Source organism: Thalia democratica, chromosome 9 (assembly GCF_965202585.1).
Source record: "Thalia democratica chromosome 9, ktThaDemo2.hap1.1, whole genome shotgun sequence".
NCBI lineage: Eukaryota > Metazoa > Chordata > Thaliacea > Salpida > Salpidae > Thalia > Thalia democratica.
Window position 1 is genome coordinate 15,832,620 of NC_139173.1, and position 19,357 is coordinate 15,851,976.

At 24.9% G+C, this 19,357-nt stretch overlaps 1 protein-coding gene across 1 annotated transcript; it reads right to left on the reverse strand.

Annotated features, from left to right (window-relative positions):
* Positions 1–1,086: 1,086 nt before the first annotated feature.
* Positions 1,087–18,941, reverse strand: LOC145844846 (uncharacterized). Its single transcript, XM_082952265.1, has 13 exons — positions 18,825–18,941; positions 15,602–15,715; positions 15,123–15,455; positions 14,539–14,632; positions 13,027–13,494; positions 12,690–12,742; positions 9,814–9,933; positions 6,166–6,226; positions 5,993–6,104; positions 5,137–5,239; positions 3,699–3,841; positions 1,579–1,825; positions 1,087–1,253 (listed from the first exon to the last, which is right to left on the reverse strand). The coding sequence occupies exons 1-13, from the start codon at positions 18,862–18,864 to the stop codon at positions 1,087–1,089; spliced, it is 2,055 nt and encodes a 684-aa protein (XP_082808391.1). The 5' UTR covers positions 18,865–18,941.
* Positions 18,942–19,357: the final 416 nt, after the last annotated feature.

Consider the following 19,357-nt stretch of genomic DNA (forward strand, 5'->3'; position numbering starts at 1 on the left):
AGATTAGCTTGGCTAGTTATTTACTTAAAATAGTATGAAGTATTTTTGATTTTATACTTGTAATTTAAGTATTAGACTTAAAATAACTTTATTTTATAAAGTAAGTTTTATTTTATTTGACTTAAACTTCAAAATGGTAGATACAAACGTTTTAAAGAGAAAGTTAGGAGCTTAAATTTGTCGATAGGAACAAACTTTTTATGGTCATTAAAACAACAATAAAAATATGCAGAAAGTTAAAAAACTATTTATATTTTTGAAATTTAGAAATGGAGTGCTACAGTTGTATAATACCAGCTACAGCAGTTTCGGTTAGTTTCAATTTTTGTTGGTTGGCGCTAGCTGGAGTTTTAAAAATAGATCTCAATTTGAACATTTAATTTGTTCATAATAAAAGTTAAACATACTTATTGATAAAAATATACATCAAATGCAAGTTATTTTAAATTTCACAGAAATAAAGAAAATAGAACAAAACTAAAAATAAGTTATTTTTTAATTATTCAAAGCTCTAAAATATACTCCAATAAAAAATAAAACATATATAATAAAAACTAAGTTTAAAATTTTCTTGAAGCACTAAAAACTCTTTACTAAAACTTCTTAAAAGTTGATTCTAAACTTATAACTTATACTGTTTTAAAATATAACATAAAACTAAGAAAAATGTTAAACTGTATACGGATTAAGGCGCTAAAAATGTTTTTGATATATGAGGTATTTTTTACATTTTCAGAGGAGACTAAAGCATAAACTACATTTACGACTTCTCTATATAATTTTGTTATGTATATGACAACCACAAATTGAAACTTTAAAAATTAAACATTTAAAATCATCTTAAACTTTATAGAAAATTGCATTAAAGTCAATGTTTCCATTTAAATAGCTTGAAGTAGATATGAATTTTAAAACATTAATTTTATTAGTCTGCTAGATAAACAATACTTACTTTAAAACATGATTAAGTTTAAGTTAAAGATAAATCAGAAAAATATTTTATAGACAGACCTAACAGCAAACAGTATTACTTTAAAAAGTTCGAACATCTTGAAGTAGGGTGAAGTTGAAAGAGTTTCTATTTTATTAATATTTCTTATTTTGATGAATAGGTGGTTTGCTTTTTAGCTTTGTTTTTAAATTGGGATTCTTGCTCATTGTTTCTTTTAATTTATCTAGATGAAGTCGAGTAAAGTCTTCTTTTTGCTTTTCATACCGTTTTAGTGACACCCTTTGTGCATATGAAATACTATCTGCAAAAATAAAGTAACGAAAACTTGCACAGCAATTATTCTACGAAAAAATGTTATTTAATGAGTAGTCAAAAATATTAAAGTGAGAAATTAAAATTTCCATAAAAAATCATTTTGAAACTTAACATTTTTCCCGAATCGAAATCAACAAACTTTCAACATAAACGTAGAATTAAAAACAATAATTTACCTATAATAGTTTAATCTATTATAACAATGAAACCTGTTGAGTAATTATATACATATAAACCTTGGTTCAAAAATAATTTACATAAAAGCCTGTTTTTAATAATACTATTGCTATCAAAATTATTAAAATACAAACTTAAGTTAAATTCTTGCCCATTTTGGATACTATTTTTCTTTATTTCAATAGCAGCAGCTAGATCTTGTGGAATACCAAATATTGAAGCTTGATACTCTATCATTAACTGAATTATAGCATGGAGCCTAGTACGTAAAAAATATTCCGACACCTTACTACCTCTTATTTTGTAGTTTTTTACACAATTTGTTCCTAATGGAAATATAACTGTTAGGATGTCGTCCGTGACAAATTCTAGACTTGATTTCTGTTTGAAATTTACAAGTATTCAAGTACACTTGTTTTATATCCAGATTTGAAAATATGTATTTGTATAATTGTGAATGAGATATATACTAATACAACAGTTTTAAGGTTTGGCTGCAGTAGAAAGTTTTTTCAAAATTTCATTATATTATGCAAATGAGGTAAAGTAATAATACAGCAGTGTGTTAATAACATCAAAACCCCTATCCCTAACTAATTATACCCAAAATTTTCAATTTATACCCTTACCCAAACATATTACAAATGAATCTGAAAAATTAATTAATTACCATGTTTTATTAATTAAACTTAATAATAATAATAATAATAATAATAATAATAATAATAATAATAACAATAATAATAATAATAATAACAAATAAAATTTTTAGCAAATCAGAAGCGCCTAGAATTTACAGCTGACAGCAGTTAAAAAGCCAAAGACGAGAAAAGTAATCATCTATTTTATACTAACTCCTTCATTGTTACAGGGTTTCCCAAAGTGGACAATCTAAATGGGTAATTAAGTAGTAAGTGGGCACTGTTTAATAAATGGGGGGGGGGGGGTAGCAGTTATTCTTTAAACTTTTTTAAAAGGGGCGTTTATGAAATTGAGTTGGGAGACCTTAATTTATATGAAGGTATTTAGAATGACAAAATAAAAAGATTTGTAAAAAAAATTGATAAAATCAAAAGATTTTGCAATGCATGCTTATTTTTACTATCAAAGCCTTTCTAAAAAATAATTTTCCGTGTTCAAAATAACAAATTTTACTTTTTAACGACAAGAAAGCTCCAATAAGTTTAAATTTGGTTTTTGTTTACTTGTTAAGCTTGCTAGTTGGATATAAAAGAATTGGTTGCATGATATTTTAAATTACGACAATTCAATTTAAATAAACAAAATTTGACTGGCCACACCTCAGAAAGAAAATTGAAACTCAAAAAATTAAGTTTTTTATCTAAGGGTCTCCTTTTTTGCCGATTTTGGTAAGTTTGGGGTAAGAATTAGTAAATGGGTAAAATATGAGTGTTGCGAGTTTAATTTTTTGGGCAGTCATAGAACTTTCGTTTTTAGCTTAATATTTTACTATTTTTTACTTGGTTTTCAATATTTGACCCTGAGGTAAGATTAAAATCAGGGTTTTTCAAAGTGAGTGATATTAGGGGGCAATAACTAATAAGGGGCCGATTAGCTGATTATGAAATTGAGCTTGGGGAACCCTGGTAATAAAAAAATTATAAAAAATTCATAATTAGTAAAAATATAACTAGTTAAGTAAGTTTCAATTATGTTTTAGCTACATCCAAAAAACTTAATTGAATTTTAAAAAGTAAAAAAGGAAAGTATACTTAAAGGTCAGTTTTATTTGCATATTTGCTGAGTCAATAGACTTTTTTTATCCGTTATCCCTAGCCCATTTTACCCAAACATATTAAAAATTAATCAAAAATAAAGTTTTAATAATCAAATTTAAAAATAACATGAACAAAAGCTTTTTTGCTGACTCGGCCAATATGAAAATCAGACTGGCTTTAAGTATACTAGCCTTCAAATTAAAAAATTATGATGGTTTAAAAAAATTAATTACCTATTTATTAAAATAGATAATTAACAACATCTTAGGTGTCAGAAATTTAATTGTCGCGCGACCAAAAATTCAGCTTTAAGCCTCAAATGTACAGTTATTATCTATAAAATAATTGCTTATTGTTTACATAAAAAATTATAAGCATATAGAGAGAGCTGTAACAATACATTTATATACTATCTGTCTTTATAAACGTTTTGCAGAAAATTAATCATAATTTTCATTAAAAAATTTAAAATTACCTTCAATATTAAACTTTTAAAAAATAGCAAAGCAACTCACACTAATTGCATCTTTAAAATGATGATTCTTTTGATAACAGAACAACATTTTTATTAGATCCGACAATATTTGAATACGCTCATTATCAAGTAATAAAATTACAAGTTGAAATACTTTGAAGGTAAAGTCTTTTGGTCTCTGATCTTTTATTTTTTTAGATATAACAGTTAATTGTGGAGAAAGAAAACTACATAGTTTAAATTTGTACGTAAAAAGGTTATAAGTACACAACTTAACAAACAATAAGAGCTTAAATTTGTTGAGTTAAAAAAGAATAATATTTTTGTAAACTATACACTATTCATATACGTTAGAAGTAATGTTTAAAGTTAAATTCAAAGTTTAGTGTAAAAATACTAACATTTTTCAATGCAATACTGCACTGACTGTAATTACAACATATGAATGATCTTTTAGTTATGAGGCATGCTTCTATATTTTTTACAAAAAAAGTTTGTTTTAAACTAAAATTAAACAATTATATAGTCTTAAATTAAGTGTATTTTCTTAAACGTAAAAGACTATGGTTATTGCCAAAATGTCCACAGACGTAGATATTCACATAAATTACTGGAAGCTTTCAAAAAATCTTTATCATGACAATATCAACAGTTTTTATAATAGCTTTATTTAAAACAAATTGATTAAAAATACGCCTCTTACAACCCGACAAGAAAAAGACCAAAAATCAAAAAGTTAAATGGCTAACTATTTTCGAAGTTTTTAAAAGAACCGAAAATTTAAAAAAAACAATATTGCTCGAGTTAGTTTAAATTGCTCCGCATCTATAATGACGTCATCAGGTGTCACCCTGGAAAGTCATTATTGTAAAATATATCCCGTTTGAATAGAAATAATATAACCATATATTCTATTTAAAAAATATAAGATCATTTATAACATATTTTTCCTTGGTTTGAAAACTAGAGACTTGGAGTTTACAAACGAAATTTAATTTTTTTATATTATACATTTAACCAGTAAAAATACTTATAAAAAAATTATGGTTTGAAACTATAAAAAACCTTTCGTTAATTAAATAAAAAAATAAAAAGTTATTAAGTTCAAACTGTTTAAAAATTTATTAAGATAAACTGCAAAAAATGACATAATTTATCATTAAAAAAATACTTTAAATAAAACAGCATTTTTTTACATATTCAGTTGTTACTACTAAACTTTCAAAACTTAACCCCTTTCATTTTAAAAACTTTATTAAATATTATTTTGTATATATAATATGTGGTGGCTAGGTATATATATAATATAATATATATAAACCTACAAGAAAGATCCCCTAAACTAAACACTGAGTTTAAATGAAAATAAAGGTGGTAAGTTTTAACTTGATAACCGTATATTTTAGCTTATTTATGATATTTTTAAGTTCAGATACGTGGCATACTAACTGACAAATTCAGATGAATACTTTACTAACCAATCATTAGTATAACTTCGTCTAATGCTTCTTTTGTACAAAAATGAATTAAAGAATCGTTTTTGAACTGTTTCTTTAATCCTGTTTTTACCCAGTTTAGAAGCTAAAATGAAATTAAAATAAGTTTACATCAAGTAGTTTTAAATAAAATTTAAGTACTGAAAATTTTATACAAAAACTGGAGACACATCACATTCAAAAACGTTTTATTGAGCAAATACATGTATTTCTGATATAACTTGAAATTGTTTAGTTTCTTAAAAACTTATTTTTCAAATTAGTTACTAACAGTAGAAATTGAAAAGGGTTAGCCTAAATATATTTTACATGTATTTGCTCAACAAAACATTTTTTAATGTGATGTGTCTTTCCAGTTTTTGCATAAAATTCAAGTGCTTGGGAAAATTATACTAGCATAAGTATCGAACTAAATTTAAGTTTTTTGATTGTTTATTTTTAAAATACTAATGGAAAAAATTATTAAGTTTAGTAGGTTAGTTTTAGTGAATTTAATTACTTTTAGTACGTTACTAAAGATACTTAATTTCTTAACATTTAAATATAAATTTAACTTGAAGTTGTTAAATTCAAACTAAGAAAATAAAAAATAATTTACTTATAATTTTTTTATCTGTACACAAAAAAAAAATGAAAAAAACAGATAAGTTACAAATTTGAAATAGTTAAAATTATTTTTGTTTTTCATTAAAACACATACAAACGAAATAAATTGGTGAAAGTTTAATTTAATTTTTGATCGTTTTATGTGAAGCAAATTTTTTAAACCAGTTTTAATCTCAATATAACAACTATTAATGCAGTATAAAACATTGTAAATATATGAAACAAAACAAACTTGTTTTTTTAAGGTCATATTGTGCTGGACAGCTATCAGTTTTGATTTTATTTCTATTTCTGTTGTAAAAATTCTAGCAATTTTGAAGCAACTCAATAAAAACTGGTCGTTTCTAAAGTATTAGCAAGTATTAATAAATTACAAATGAGTGTTAGTAAAATATAGAAACTTACCTAATATTATTTTCTTCTAAAGTTAATAAAAAATCTTTAGATGAAGTTGCTTGTGTATAATCTGTGATTAAAATAACTATTCAATGTATACAGATATAACTTATAATAATAATATTTTTTTTTTTGCAGAGTCAGTTGTATGAACATTATAAACCTAAGAACATCTAGTGTAATCACCCGTAAATTATCCCTCATACTGTTTTTGTTATTTATTTATTGTTACAAACCCCAGAATATCTAGTGCAAGTTGGTAAATTACCCATTTTTCCCTCCTCACTAGTTAAGAGTCAAATACTATATAGCAAACTCAAACTAGTAAAACAGCGAGCTAAAAATAAAAACTCTATAATAACTATAAATGCCCAAAGTTGAAAAATCGCCCTCCTCCCCACATTTCGCCCGCTTAAAAGATATCGTCCTCCGATTAACTGAAATCGCCAAAACAGGAGCAATATCGCACCTTTTAGGGAATCTTAATCTCTACTTCAATGCTGTAATACAACAAAGTATGGAAGTAGTTCCTGCTAAATTTTAAAACTATGATGAATCCTTTGGGTAAATCATATAGTTGTTGCTAATTGACTTAAAAATAACTTTACAGTAAACGTCTTTAATTAAGATTTTTAGTTTCATCAAATATCAAAAACTTCTTTGCGCGGCATTATTCTAATGTCAGAAAGGCATCATTTTTTTCCCTCTAGACAGCTACCCAAATATTATCTCTTCTAATTAAACTGCTAGTTACTGCTATTGATCTCAGGAAAAATTTTGATCATGCTAAAGTTTTATTATAAACTACATCTAAAATTTTATTATAAACTACATCTATTCGCTATAAAGCGCTGCTAGACCTTATTTAAAAGATGAAGTGGGTAACTAAATCATTCAATCGTTTTGAAATTAAATGGTATGATTATTTTTTTACTTTATTTTATTTTCACCGAACTTTTATTGATGGTTTATTAATTGCGTTCTTATTGCAGCTTTGTATTTACTATCATTATAATGGAACCATTGTTAAATAGTTGTTTTTAAGCACTTCATGCATGTATGTGCATAATTTGTGAACATAGTTTGGTGTTCAAAGATTTAACTTTAAAATTAACAAAAAATGATTATTTATATTTGAAATATCTACTGGTTAAATATTTTAAGTCTACTTTACTTAGTTTGTATTAGGAGTGGGCAACATACGGCCCGAAAACTTTTAAAAAATTTAAGTGGAATCCTGTTTGCAAATCTCGCAAGCATGTAAATCTGGCCCGCTAAAACAAATACTTACACTAAACTTAAATTAAATATTCTTGGATTTGAAATAAAGATCAAAAAATAAAAAAATTTTACAACAAAGTACAGTAGATTCGAAACTAACACTATAAAAAGTAAAAAAGGTCAAAAAGTTTTATTTTATTAAAATGAATTGAATAATTAAGTAATTATCGTGATGTAAATTAAATTGAAATGATTCGGCCTGCCAAGGACTAAATATTTCCTCACCTGGCCCGCCGCCTTAAAACGTTGTCCACCCCTAGTATAGATAATTATTGTTCTGCCTGTAGAAGCAAGGATTTAGTAGAAAACTAAGACATCCTATATCTATTAAATTCCTTTTTTTTTCTTTAAAATAATTAAAATACTACTCCACTCTCGAATAAGATTAAAATATTCATTGCCAATGGTTTTTATATCATTTTAAAAAAATGCTAACCCTTCTAAATATAAATTGATATTTAGATATCTTTAGTCTGATTTTTGGACGAAATAAAATCAACAAAGCATATGTTTTTTTTTGCTTTTAAATTTCTATTATGGTTTATCAAGCTCAAAAAATTGGGAAAAAACGTGACTTTTTTTAGTTAGCTCTGCGAAATTTTTTTTGAAAAGATATAACCTAAAATGTAACATTTGATTTTTCCACTGTTTTTTTTCAGTTTCTTCAGATTATTGTTTAACAACACATTGTACGTTGTCAACTAATATAATTTGAAATAATTTCGTAACTTATACGGATTAGTAAAAGTTATTAAGTAATATTAATACAAGTAAAATTTTCCCACATGCCCTATAAATTAGAAACCATAAAAAACGTTTAGATAGGTTGACTTAGTGTCATAACAATTCAAAATTTAATCGTATGTTGTTAGAGATCCTAGCGAAACAAGTTAAAATACTTAATGTTAAATCCGACTGTTATAAAGCTATATAATATTTGTAATTATTAACTCTAAATTAAATTAAGTAAACTAAAATACACAAAAAAATAAAAAATCATAATATAAACTACTTACATGAAATGGAAGGAAGAACTAATATGTTTACTGCTTTTTCCAAACATAAAGAATAAATTATCAACTTTGTAGTATAAATTAAATAGCTAATCCTAATGTTCATATACATCGTGACGTAATTATTAGATATATTTTTTTAATGATTAGCAACCAGTAAATAATTTGAATTAGTTCTTCCTTCCATTTCATGTAAGTAGTTTATATTATGATTTGTTATTTTATTGTGTATTTTAGTTTACTTTATTTAATTTAGACTTAATAATTACAAATATTATTTAGTTATATAAGAGTCGGATTTAACATTAAGTATTTTATCTATTGTTAACCATTAACCTATAAAAATCTATAGCAATTATTTTTATTTTAATGAACACATGTATACACCTACTTTAGACTCTATTCTTTCCTTACAGTATTTATTTTTTTACAGAGCTCAGTTGAAGTGTGTTAATCCATTAACACACAGAAACATATGTCAGTGTAATAAAAGAAGGATACTGTATAATTTGTTATTGTTATATCTATATTCATATATATGAATAAACTTTAGCTTACTGATGAGTATATGAGCTTATAGGTCTTATATACGAAACGGTCGTATAAACCTATTGTTTTTCATATAATCAAATAAATAAATATATACATATATAAAAAATGTTAATAATGATTAGATTTGAACTATTACATAAGTAAAGTACGATACAATTTAAAATAACAAATTAAAATTTAACCACTTACACGCAGACCCGAAAGAAACCAAAGCACAAAACTAAAACAGATTTAAGCATTAAAAAATGTATTTAATATGTAACATATATGTCTATTAATATGTAATGTATATGCAGTTTAAGTTGTAGTGTTTTTATGCACGGTGTTGTAAGTTAATCGTTGTTTGTTCTTTGATTGCTTTTAATAAGAATTTTAGCTTTGGTACTTATTACTATTACTTAATATCATTACATATAAACTGAAAACTCTATATTTTTAAATAGTACTCATATTATAAACAATAAAGTAAGATTAAATAAGTAAGCTACTCTTAAATCTAAAAAAGAAGTATTATTTAACCAAGTAATGGTGATATTATCGATAGTAAAAGTATTCCAATTTTAGGTTTTTTTAATGTGTTAACTTTATCAATATTTTGCCTTTAGTGAAGATTTGACTAGTTGTAAAATATTCACATTTTAGATTTGACAAACAGTAAAAATAATCGTGAAACTTAATAATAAATTAATCTTAAAACTTCATTTATGAGAATATTTAATTTGGAATACGTTTTATAGTAAAATTAGCAATACAAATCAAAAGAAACTAACTAATATATCAAAAATATTTAATAATTTTGATTAAATCTTACCACTTATGAGACTTTTATATTCGATTCTAGATGGTGATTCAATGAGATTGTCAACGAACTCAAGATCAATCATTTGAAGCAGTTTCACGCAAACACATTGTTTTCGTAATTTCAAATAATCTAAAATTGCTTTAAATGAGTTAAGTATTTTATGATTACTAACTTAAAGAAGATAGATGAAAACAAGATAAAAAATGTTTTAAAAATACAGGTTTACAGTAATAAGTAAATAATGCTGAATACTGTAATCTAGTGGATTTTGGGACCCGAATTTTAACATAAGAATATATTGATATTATAAATAAAACAATTTTAAGTTTACTTTCAAGTTCTCAATATAATAAACATTCATTGTAATTTGTTAAAGACTTTTACGTTGATTTTCATAGTTTTTGTTTAAAGGCGAGACAAAAAAGTAGTGACCGACATACTTAGGGTGGGTCTAGCCTTTTTTTACAAACTCTGAAACCTTAATTTGTGGATCCAGTGAATCGATAGTATAAAACAATTTTTACTATAACCTTTACACAGCAAAACTAAATCGCTGCGAACTAGATATAACTCTTTTTTGTATTGAATTTTTAACGAACGTTTGTAAATATTTTTGAAAGTGAAACTTTATTATAGCCTAAGAGTATTTAAAACTAAATAAAAAAATATATAATAAAAAAATTATCAGATTAAAAGTAGTTTTTTTTCTAAAAAGTTTTTGGTTTCAGGGTTGCTAAATGTTTTAGGCAAATTTTCACCAGATTTTCAAAATTTCCTCCAGGTTTTCTAAAGTACACATTTTTGGTAAAGTACACATACTTTAAATGAGTTTTTTAAAAGAAAATAATTTTTGATGATGACAAAAAAAATTATCTATATGATAGATTCTGTGTCAAATCAAAATTTCATTACTTAACATGTTAAATTGTTTAAAATTCTAGGTTTGTCAATGTTTTTTTTTTCAAAATTTCTGAAATTCCAGATTTTCAGGTTTTTTGATAACCCTGTTGGTTTGTGTTTTAAAAATACAGTTTTTGGGATTAAAAGTAATATGTTTTATTTTTGTACTAGTACTTTCGCTGTTAAATTGAATTTTAGAAAAACCACAGGGTATAAAACTATACTTAGTTTAAAACAAAAACTAATATTACAACTGTACTAAACTTTAAGCTTATGCATCAAACCTTCTTCAGAAATAGCATTTACTTGCGCGAATTGATACATATACAAAACATTATAAATAAGTCACACAAAATAAGTCAAGTTTGAAATTACACAGTACATTTTAAAAACTATGTTGCTAATTTAATACAAGATGCGAAACATTTAGAAAGACAGCTATCAAATGATAGATAACGAAAAATCATAAAAAGTTTAGATTATAATTTAAATATTTACAAAGCTGATATGCAGGTATGTAGAACTTTTTTGATAAATTTCATTCAAACTTTGTGAATTTCTTCCAGTTTTTAAAAGTACAAGTATTTAAGTCTATTTTTAGTATAAAATTAAGTTTAAGCCAAAAAAAATTTTTTTAATGGTAAAAAAGATTGAAATAATACTATAAAAGTACTTTTATTAATCTGTTTTTGTTATAAGAAAATTATGATAACAAAATAACTTTATGTATTTGATATATTTTTTGTGTCAAATCCAAATTTCATCGTTTTATATGTGAATATTGTTTAAAATTGCAGGTTTTTCTAGGTTTTTTAGTGATATTTGTTCAAAATTTTAGTTTTTTTTTTTTTTGGAAATTTTCTAAAACTCAAGGTATTTCCAGGTTTTTTAGCCTAAATTGTCAAATTCTGGTTTTTCCAGGATTACAGTTACTTTTTTGGCAACCCTGCTAGGCTTGGAAAGAGTATTTTTTGGTTACTTAAGAATCAAAACATGAACTGAGATGGAATTTTTTAAGTTAAGTTTTTTTTGAACTTTTTGATTTAGTCAATATTTAAATAAACTAAAATATTCAAACCAATTTTAAAAATTTCATCTCAATTCATGTTATGATTCTTAAAAAACCAAAAACCTTAAAAAAACCCTGAGCTTTTCTTTGAACTTTTTGATTTAAGGTTGAAAATGTCAATATTAGAATAAACTAAAATATTCAAACCAACTTATTTATTTATATTTCCATAGTTTGTTATAACTGTGTCTTAATTCTAAACAAAACTTTAACCTTTTATTCGAAACTACTTTTTCAATAAAAAAAATCTTTTTTGCTTATTGTTCGCAGGGTTGCCAAAAATTTCTGAAAACTTTTTCCAGATTTTTTAGATTCATTTCAACTTTTACGGCATTTCTCAAATTTCAGGTTTATTGTACCTAAAATGTCTAATTCCAGGTTATTCCAGGATTCCAGTTTTTTTGGCAACCCTGCTAGGCTTGGAAAAATTTTTTTTTTTGGTTTTACCAGATATAAAACAAACTATCTTTAGTTAAAATAATTATCAAACTCATACAAATTTTTTAAATATGTTTATGATACTGTAAAAATGAATCCATAGTTTAAGGTATTTTAAAGGGTTTTATAATTCATGTTTTTTTAATTTCCAAGTCAAATTTCAATTTCCAAGTCTTTCACCAAATAGCATAACTTCTGTCATAGGCAGATTATTTTACTTGGTTTCTAGCATTAAATGTGATAGAATCTTGACTTTCTGACCACTAATTTTTAAATAAAATTCAATTTTTAGCTTAATTCCAGGTATTTATAGTTTTTTTCAAAATTTGTCAAATTCAAGGTTTTTCCAGGATTCCAGGTTCAGTGGCCACCCTGCAATTAAAAACGAAAACAATACAAAAAGGTTGACTTTACCAGAAAACGAATATCAACTAAAATTAGTTTATAAATAAATTATTTTATATAAAAAACAAAACACCTTGTTTTCCAAAATAAATATTTCCATTTGCATCTCTTTTCGGTTCATCGTTTCTAAAAAATTTTACTTTTTAATTTAAAGTTAACAATTTTTACAGTTTTCTTAAAATAAATTAATAAAAAATTTGATTAGGAATTATTATAAACATAAATCTATATGTATTCTATATTTTATACTTATTATTTACAAAACAATATTTGCTAAGCAATATTACATAATGATATTTGTGACTTTTAAATCACATCATACTTCAAATTATGAAGGATATCAAATCGAAGCATGCAAAACATAAAAGTAACAAAAACTTAACAAAATTCACCCAATTAAACGGACAAACCTCTTACTACGAAGTCTCAAGCTTCTTCTAAGTGAAGGAGCTAAAAACTTTCTACCGCTTGAATACATTTCACCTTTCAAAAGAACTCTAGGTTTCGGCGTCAAACTTTGTTGTTTGGAAGTAAAATGACTAGCTGATGTGTTTCTTTCGGAACAGAGCTTAATTGGCGTCGTGTTGTTGTTGCGTTCGCTCATGATTTCATCAATTTCTTTATCGCAGCCACTCAAGTCTTCCTGCGGTTTCCACCTCAACAAACCAGCTGACTGACGCCTCATACCCATGCTCACTAACTCCGAAGGGTTAGATACCAAACGCTTGACATTTTTAACCGCTTTAGACCAGCTTTTACGAGACAGAGAGTTTCTCATGAAGCTGTGGGAGCTTTTTTTGTTTTCGGATTGGGGTGCATGGGATGAAGTGACGGGATCACAGCGAGGTGTTGCTCTCAACAAACTTATTTCATTTCTTCTGAAAATTAAAAAACTCATGCAAAGTGTAAACGAACACTCAATGTAAAAACATAAAATGCAAAAGTTAATAACGTATAACATTTACAATATTTATAATGATAACACTAATACAGTCGAAGCAAAATGGCTAATAGTAAAGAAGTTACAACAACCATGTAATATAACTTTTTACAATCATGACTGTTGCTAGATTTTACATAGGAAAAATATCAAACATAGAAAAAGCTATGTCAAACCAATTTAAACTAAAGTTTGTTAAGACATTTAAATTAACAATATCTGAAGCAATTTAAATTAAAAGTAACTGAAAAAAAAAAAAAAAATTGTAATTTTTATGTATGTGTTAAAATTATCTTTACAAAACAATCAACTTTAAAATATGTAAAAAATCAAAACAACTTCGTAATTATTTAAATTAAAGAACTTTTAAGGCTTTGTATACTTACTAGACATACAAGGAGTCCTAGGCTAACCAGAGTTTATACTTCATTCAAAATTTTTGTAGTAAGCAAAAAAAAGAAAGTTAGAAGTAGTAGTCAATAATTACCATTTAAAATCAAGAAGCCCTTAGCTTAGAATATCTCAACTTACATGGTAGGAACAATTCTTCTTTTTATCACACAAAGACTTATATCTAAACAGTTAAGAATTAAAGTATAATCCTATAATTATCATCATGTTTAAGATTTAATAAAATATGCTTAAACTTTTTTAAAATACTTTCCATAACTCAAAAGTATCTGTACAGTTGGAAAACAAAACAAACTGATATAAGATTTTTTTTTAATAAAAAGATATTTTTAAGATATAAGTTTAAAAAACAAAATATACAAAACTATTCAACTTATCTTTATATTCTTACAAAACTATCTTTATAACATCGATAAGGAAAATTTCATTAAACATTAAATAAAGGTCAATTATTATCAAGGTGTATAAAAAACTTAAAAGGTGAAGAACAAAACAAAAAGTGAATTTTAAAATACAAGCCATGCAGACTTAGTTTAACGTTACCTAAATTTTTTAACAACTTAAAACTTACCCTTGATAAGATTTTCTTTGTAGTGTAGGCATACTATTTTCACATTCATACGTACTTTTCCTAAAAGAAAAAACTCTTTTTGGAAGTTTTCCGTCTGTTTTCAAATACTTAAAATTAGAAAACAACAAATACTTTAAAAAGTAACTTTTTTAGTTGTTAAATTATTGATAAGATGTAAATGTAAGAACTTTTTTACGTAGTAACAGTTTAAAAAACTACAACAAAAATAGTTTTTATACTAAGTTTTTTAAATACCAAACAATTTTTATGAGTAGTTCTCAATGTTTGATTAACAAAATTTTATATGAGTAGCATTAGGAGTACTAAAGTTAAACAGATTAAATTTTCTTTTTGAGTTTTATTTAAACAATTAAGTGTTTAAGCAACAATCAAATTTAAATTATCATTATTTTTGTAAATTGAAAATATATAAACTTCATTTTTTAAACTAAAATTAGTAGAATTAAACTTAAACAAGTAACATTGCATACTAGTAAATAATTTTATCAATGACTTTTAAAACTACGCAAAACATTCATTCAAAAAATTGTACTAAATAAAACAATAAAACTTGTTTTAATTACATTTACTTGCACTTGAGTCAAGTGTTTTCTTCCTTTTTAAACTAGGTGGTGTGTTAAGAGAATTAAAAACTGCATTATCACCAGCACATGCAATAAGTTCTTTAGTTTGAGTTGTAAACTCATAATAGCTACTACTTGAATCTTCATAATTCTGAGATGGCTTCTTTCTTGAAATAGTCAAATAACTGTCGTGTTCAATAGGTGCAATAAAACTTTTATCAACAAAAAACTGGCATAACTTTAATATGCTGTGTCGTGTGATATTTGGTGAGAATTGAAATACAGCATGATTTTTTGATACGTACGAATGAAGAACATCTATTGCATTTGAACCTAGTAAAAATACTCTTTAATACAAACTGATATTTTTTCAAACTATACAAACTAAATTGACTGTTATTTGAAAACCATTGTACACTTATTTATGTTGTATGTTTTTTGGTATAAGAGGAGTATTAAGCATGTTTAAATTGACTTACCACAGAAGCAAGAAACATATTTTTTATTGGTTGTTTTCTTACTCTTCTGTTCAACATTTTCATACATTATTTTGATTAAAGTGTTCCATTTCTGAGTTGAATGAAACTTATTACCTGTAAATGTATTTAATTGTAGGAATGACTAAATAAATATTTTACAACACTAAAAATATGACATACTTATTATTACAGGTATAAGGGGGCCGGCCACCTTGTTTTTAAAAGATGATTTTATTCTGTAGAGTTACATCTTAGCTATCAATTACTTTTTTCTGGTTAACTTTTCAAAGTAAATTAAAGGCATAGGGGGGATCTATCTTGATTTTTACAAGTTGGTCTTATTTTATAGAGTTTTATCTGGGCTGTCAGACATTTTTAACTGCTTTAAAAAATTCAAAAAAAAATTTGAGATATTAGCGATCAAAGTTGGTGACCTCAATAGGTTCCTTATGGAAGGCGCAAACTAAAAACGCAAAAATAGACAATTTCACTAAAAATCTATCTTGTCCTTCATTTTTCAACTAATCTCCTTCAAATTTTCACAGAAAGTGTATCATTAAATTTCAAAAAGATTTAATGCAGGAATTTTTTTAATTTTAAAAAATAAAATTTTTATTAAAAAAAACCATCTATTTTTTGTTTTTTTATCTAAAATTTTTATTTTTAAATATTTTTAAAACTTCAACATTCAAAGTCTTTTAAAATATAAAAGGAACATTTCCTGAAAGCTCAAAAAATGAAGGAGAAGATAGATTTTTAGTGATTTTTTAAATTTCTGAGAAAATTGATCCTGAAAAATTTGCGGTCAATACGTTTGTATTTGAAATTTTTTATAAAAGCTACAATATTTCAAAAGTTAAATAAGATTTTCTAATTCTATAAAAACTGGCTTGTAGATTGTACTTCAAGCTATCATATAAGATTATATGTTATTTTTAGTGAAAAAAAAAATGTCGGACCCCCCCCCTATGCCCTTAATACAAGCATAGATAATTCATAGATAAAAGCAATCAAAATCAGTGAGGTGAATAGGCTCCTTAAGGTAGGCTTAAACAAACAAAAAAGCAAAAACAGACTATTTTAGTAAAAACATATTTTCTCCTTCATACACCCCATCTCCTTTAAATTTTTTATGTATAGTATTACTAACATTTTTTTTTAATTCACCTAAAAAGTTCTTTTAAGTAGTTTTTTGATGAAAAAATTACTTTTTATTTTATAATATTTTAATTTTTTTGTGTTTAAAACTTACCAACTTCTATGATTAGTTTTTAACAAAATACAATAGTGGTTTGTAGTCGTAGTCAATAAAACAATACCACAGTAAAATTCTAAAACTATAGATTTATAGTGTTATTTATTCCTACAAAACGGTTATAAAAAACTCAATACTACAATGGACTTAAGTTTTTTGCATACTAACAAATTAAGTATATAATTGATTTGTAAGCAGGATTAGATACTGTAAAAGATCATTTAACTACTTATCTTTTACTAGTTGAAGCCTATAAAAATTTTCCCAATATATAAGACAAAAGTTTAAATTTTTTTATTCAAATAAGTTTGTATAAACATATAAAAGTTAAAACAAAAGAACAGTACAACAAATAAGATATTAAATTATATTACAAAACAAAAATTAAAACACAAACAAACTAAAAAAAGCAAGAGATAGTTTAAGAATATAGTAATAAACTAAGATAAAAAATAATAATAAATAAATGAGACAGTTGCAGTAGAAAATTTCTAGGATTTTAGGAATATTTACAGAATAACACTAGCTGGTTAATACTGCTGTTTAATTTAAGAGTTTTTTTTTTATGTCTCTCAATACTAATATAGGTTTAAATGATTGTTAAAAAACAATAAGAGATCTTTACTTCATCGAAGCAGAACAAAAACTTTTTTTTTCAATTAATTATTCAGCAAAATAAGCTTTGCTAAAAGAGCTATTCAATGCACTAAACAGAAAAATATTAATCAAATAGAATCAGTTCTTCCAATGTAATATAAAATGAAATTTTGCTGTAATTTTTTGATTAATTTTACTTTCCTTTTAGGTATACTTTATAATTCATTTTGGCTAATATTCTCACCTAAGATAAATGCATTTGATTCATAACTTTTTTATTAAAAGAGGCTTACTATTAGATATGTGAGCAAATTTTGTTAATTTTCTTTTATATTTTTGTTTAAAGTCAAACCTATATCAATTTTTCTCCTTGTAACTGTCTACCAATAAATCTAATGTAATCATACTTTTGCAGTTATGGTTGGTGGTCATCTGTTGCCTCTCAAAAATTAAAAATTTGGAATTTGGCTTAGTAAATCTTATTGACGTTAGGAAATTACATAAATAGACAGCACAAAAAAATTAGTTTCCTAGCTTTAAGCCTGCTGGAGCAAATTACTTTTGAAAATTTTGCCTTATATTGGTATATTTAAAAAGGGGAAAAAAGACTATTTCATTAAATATTTATTTTCTCCTACGTTTTTTGAGATAATTACCTGAAACAGTTAGGAAATGTTCCTTGTCATATTTAGAAAATTCTGTATAACCAAAGTTAGTAAAAATTAAAAAATCAAAATTTTATGAAAAATAACAAAAAAAAATCAATTTTATTTATTTCTTTTATTATTTATTTCTTTAATTATTTTTTATTAATTGTGTTTGAACAGAATTTTCTAAATATGGCAATGAACATTTCAGGTAATTATCTCAAAAAACTTAGAAGAAAACAATTTTTTGATGAAAAAATCTTGTTTCCCCATTTAAGATATACTGATATAAAGCAAAATTTTCAAAAGTAATTTGCTCCTGCAGGCTTAAAACTAGAAAGCTTTTTTTCGTGCTGTCTATTTATATGATTTCCCAACGTCAAAAAATTTTACTAAGCAAAATTCTAAGGTCGGGCAACAGATGCACCCTAGTGGTCATACAATACATTTTAAATCAGAAATTTCTTAAAAGTGCAATATAATGCCATGCAACTACTAAGGAGACAAAAAAAATGGTAGTACTAGTAAAGGGGAAATTTATAATGAAAAGGAGTGTTTAGTTTTTAAATTTATTCATAGAAGTAATTATGAAAATTAGTTTAGGAAACCATGCTTTGGTCACTGCTGCTAATTTAGCAACAAATAATTTAACACAAAGTCCAGAAATAACTAAATATTTATACAAAATTTTATGTAATATTTATCAAAGTTAAATTTGGCATACCTTCAGAAGCTTTAATTGTTAGTTTATTTGATTGGTTCATCTTATCTATTTCCAAGAATCACTTCTCAACAGTTTCTGAGGTACATGAATTTACTATATGCTACTGTAATATCTAAAAATATAAACCACTAATTTAAAGTGCAAAGTTTGTACTTTATTAATTGTACTATTTTTTATGCAAAAAATTACATGCGTATAACAGAATTGTTATTCTTTGAGGTAAAAAGTCATTCTAGATTACATAAAACTAGTCTTAGCCATAGCTGTTTTTTGTAAATTAATGTTATTTATATGTTTAAACTTGCTACATAAATGAGGAAACAAGATTATTTCAGATTAAATGTTATTTTTTAACTAACAAAAGAGCTTTTGAGTTTTTTATTAGTATTTAAAACTCTGTTTACTATTTTTTATACTGGTTTAACATGTAGACTATTTATCACCTAAAGTAAAATTAAATATTTAAATTAAGCTAGCCTGAATTGGTCAAATTTTATTTAGAAAATTGAAAAATAATGATAGTTTGAGCTAAG

What these genes read in the sequence shown, in the direction of transcription:
- LOC145844846 (XM_082952265.1), bottom strand. Translation starts at nt 18,864, where the DNA reads ATGAACCAATCAAATAAACTAACAATTAAAGCTTCTGAAG. An exon ending in AACAATTAAAGCTTCTGAAG is followed by an intron (nt 15,716 to 18,824) that starts GTATGCCAAATT and finishes ATACATTTACAG; the next exon opens with GTAATAAGTTTCATTCAACT. An exon ending in ATATGACCTTAAAAAAACAA is followed by an intron (nt 5,240 to 5,992) that starts GTTTGTTTTGTT and finishes ATTTCATTTTAG; the next exon opens with CTTCTAAACTGGGTAAAAAC.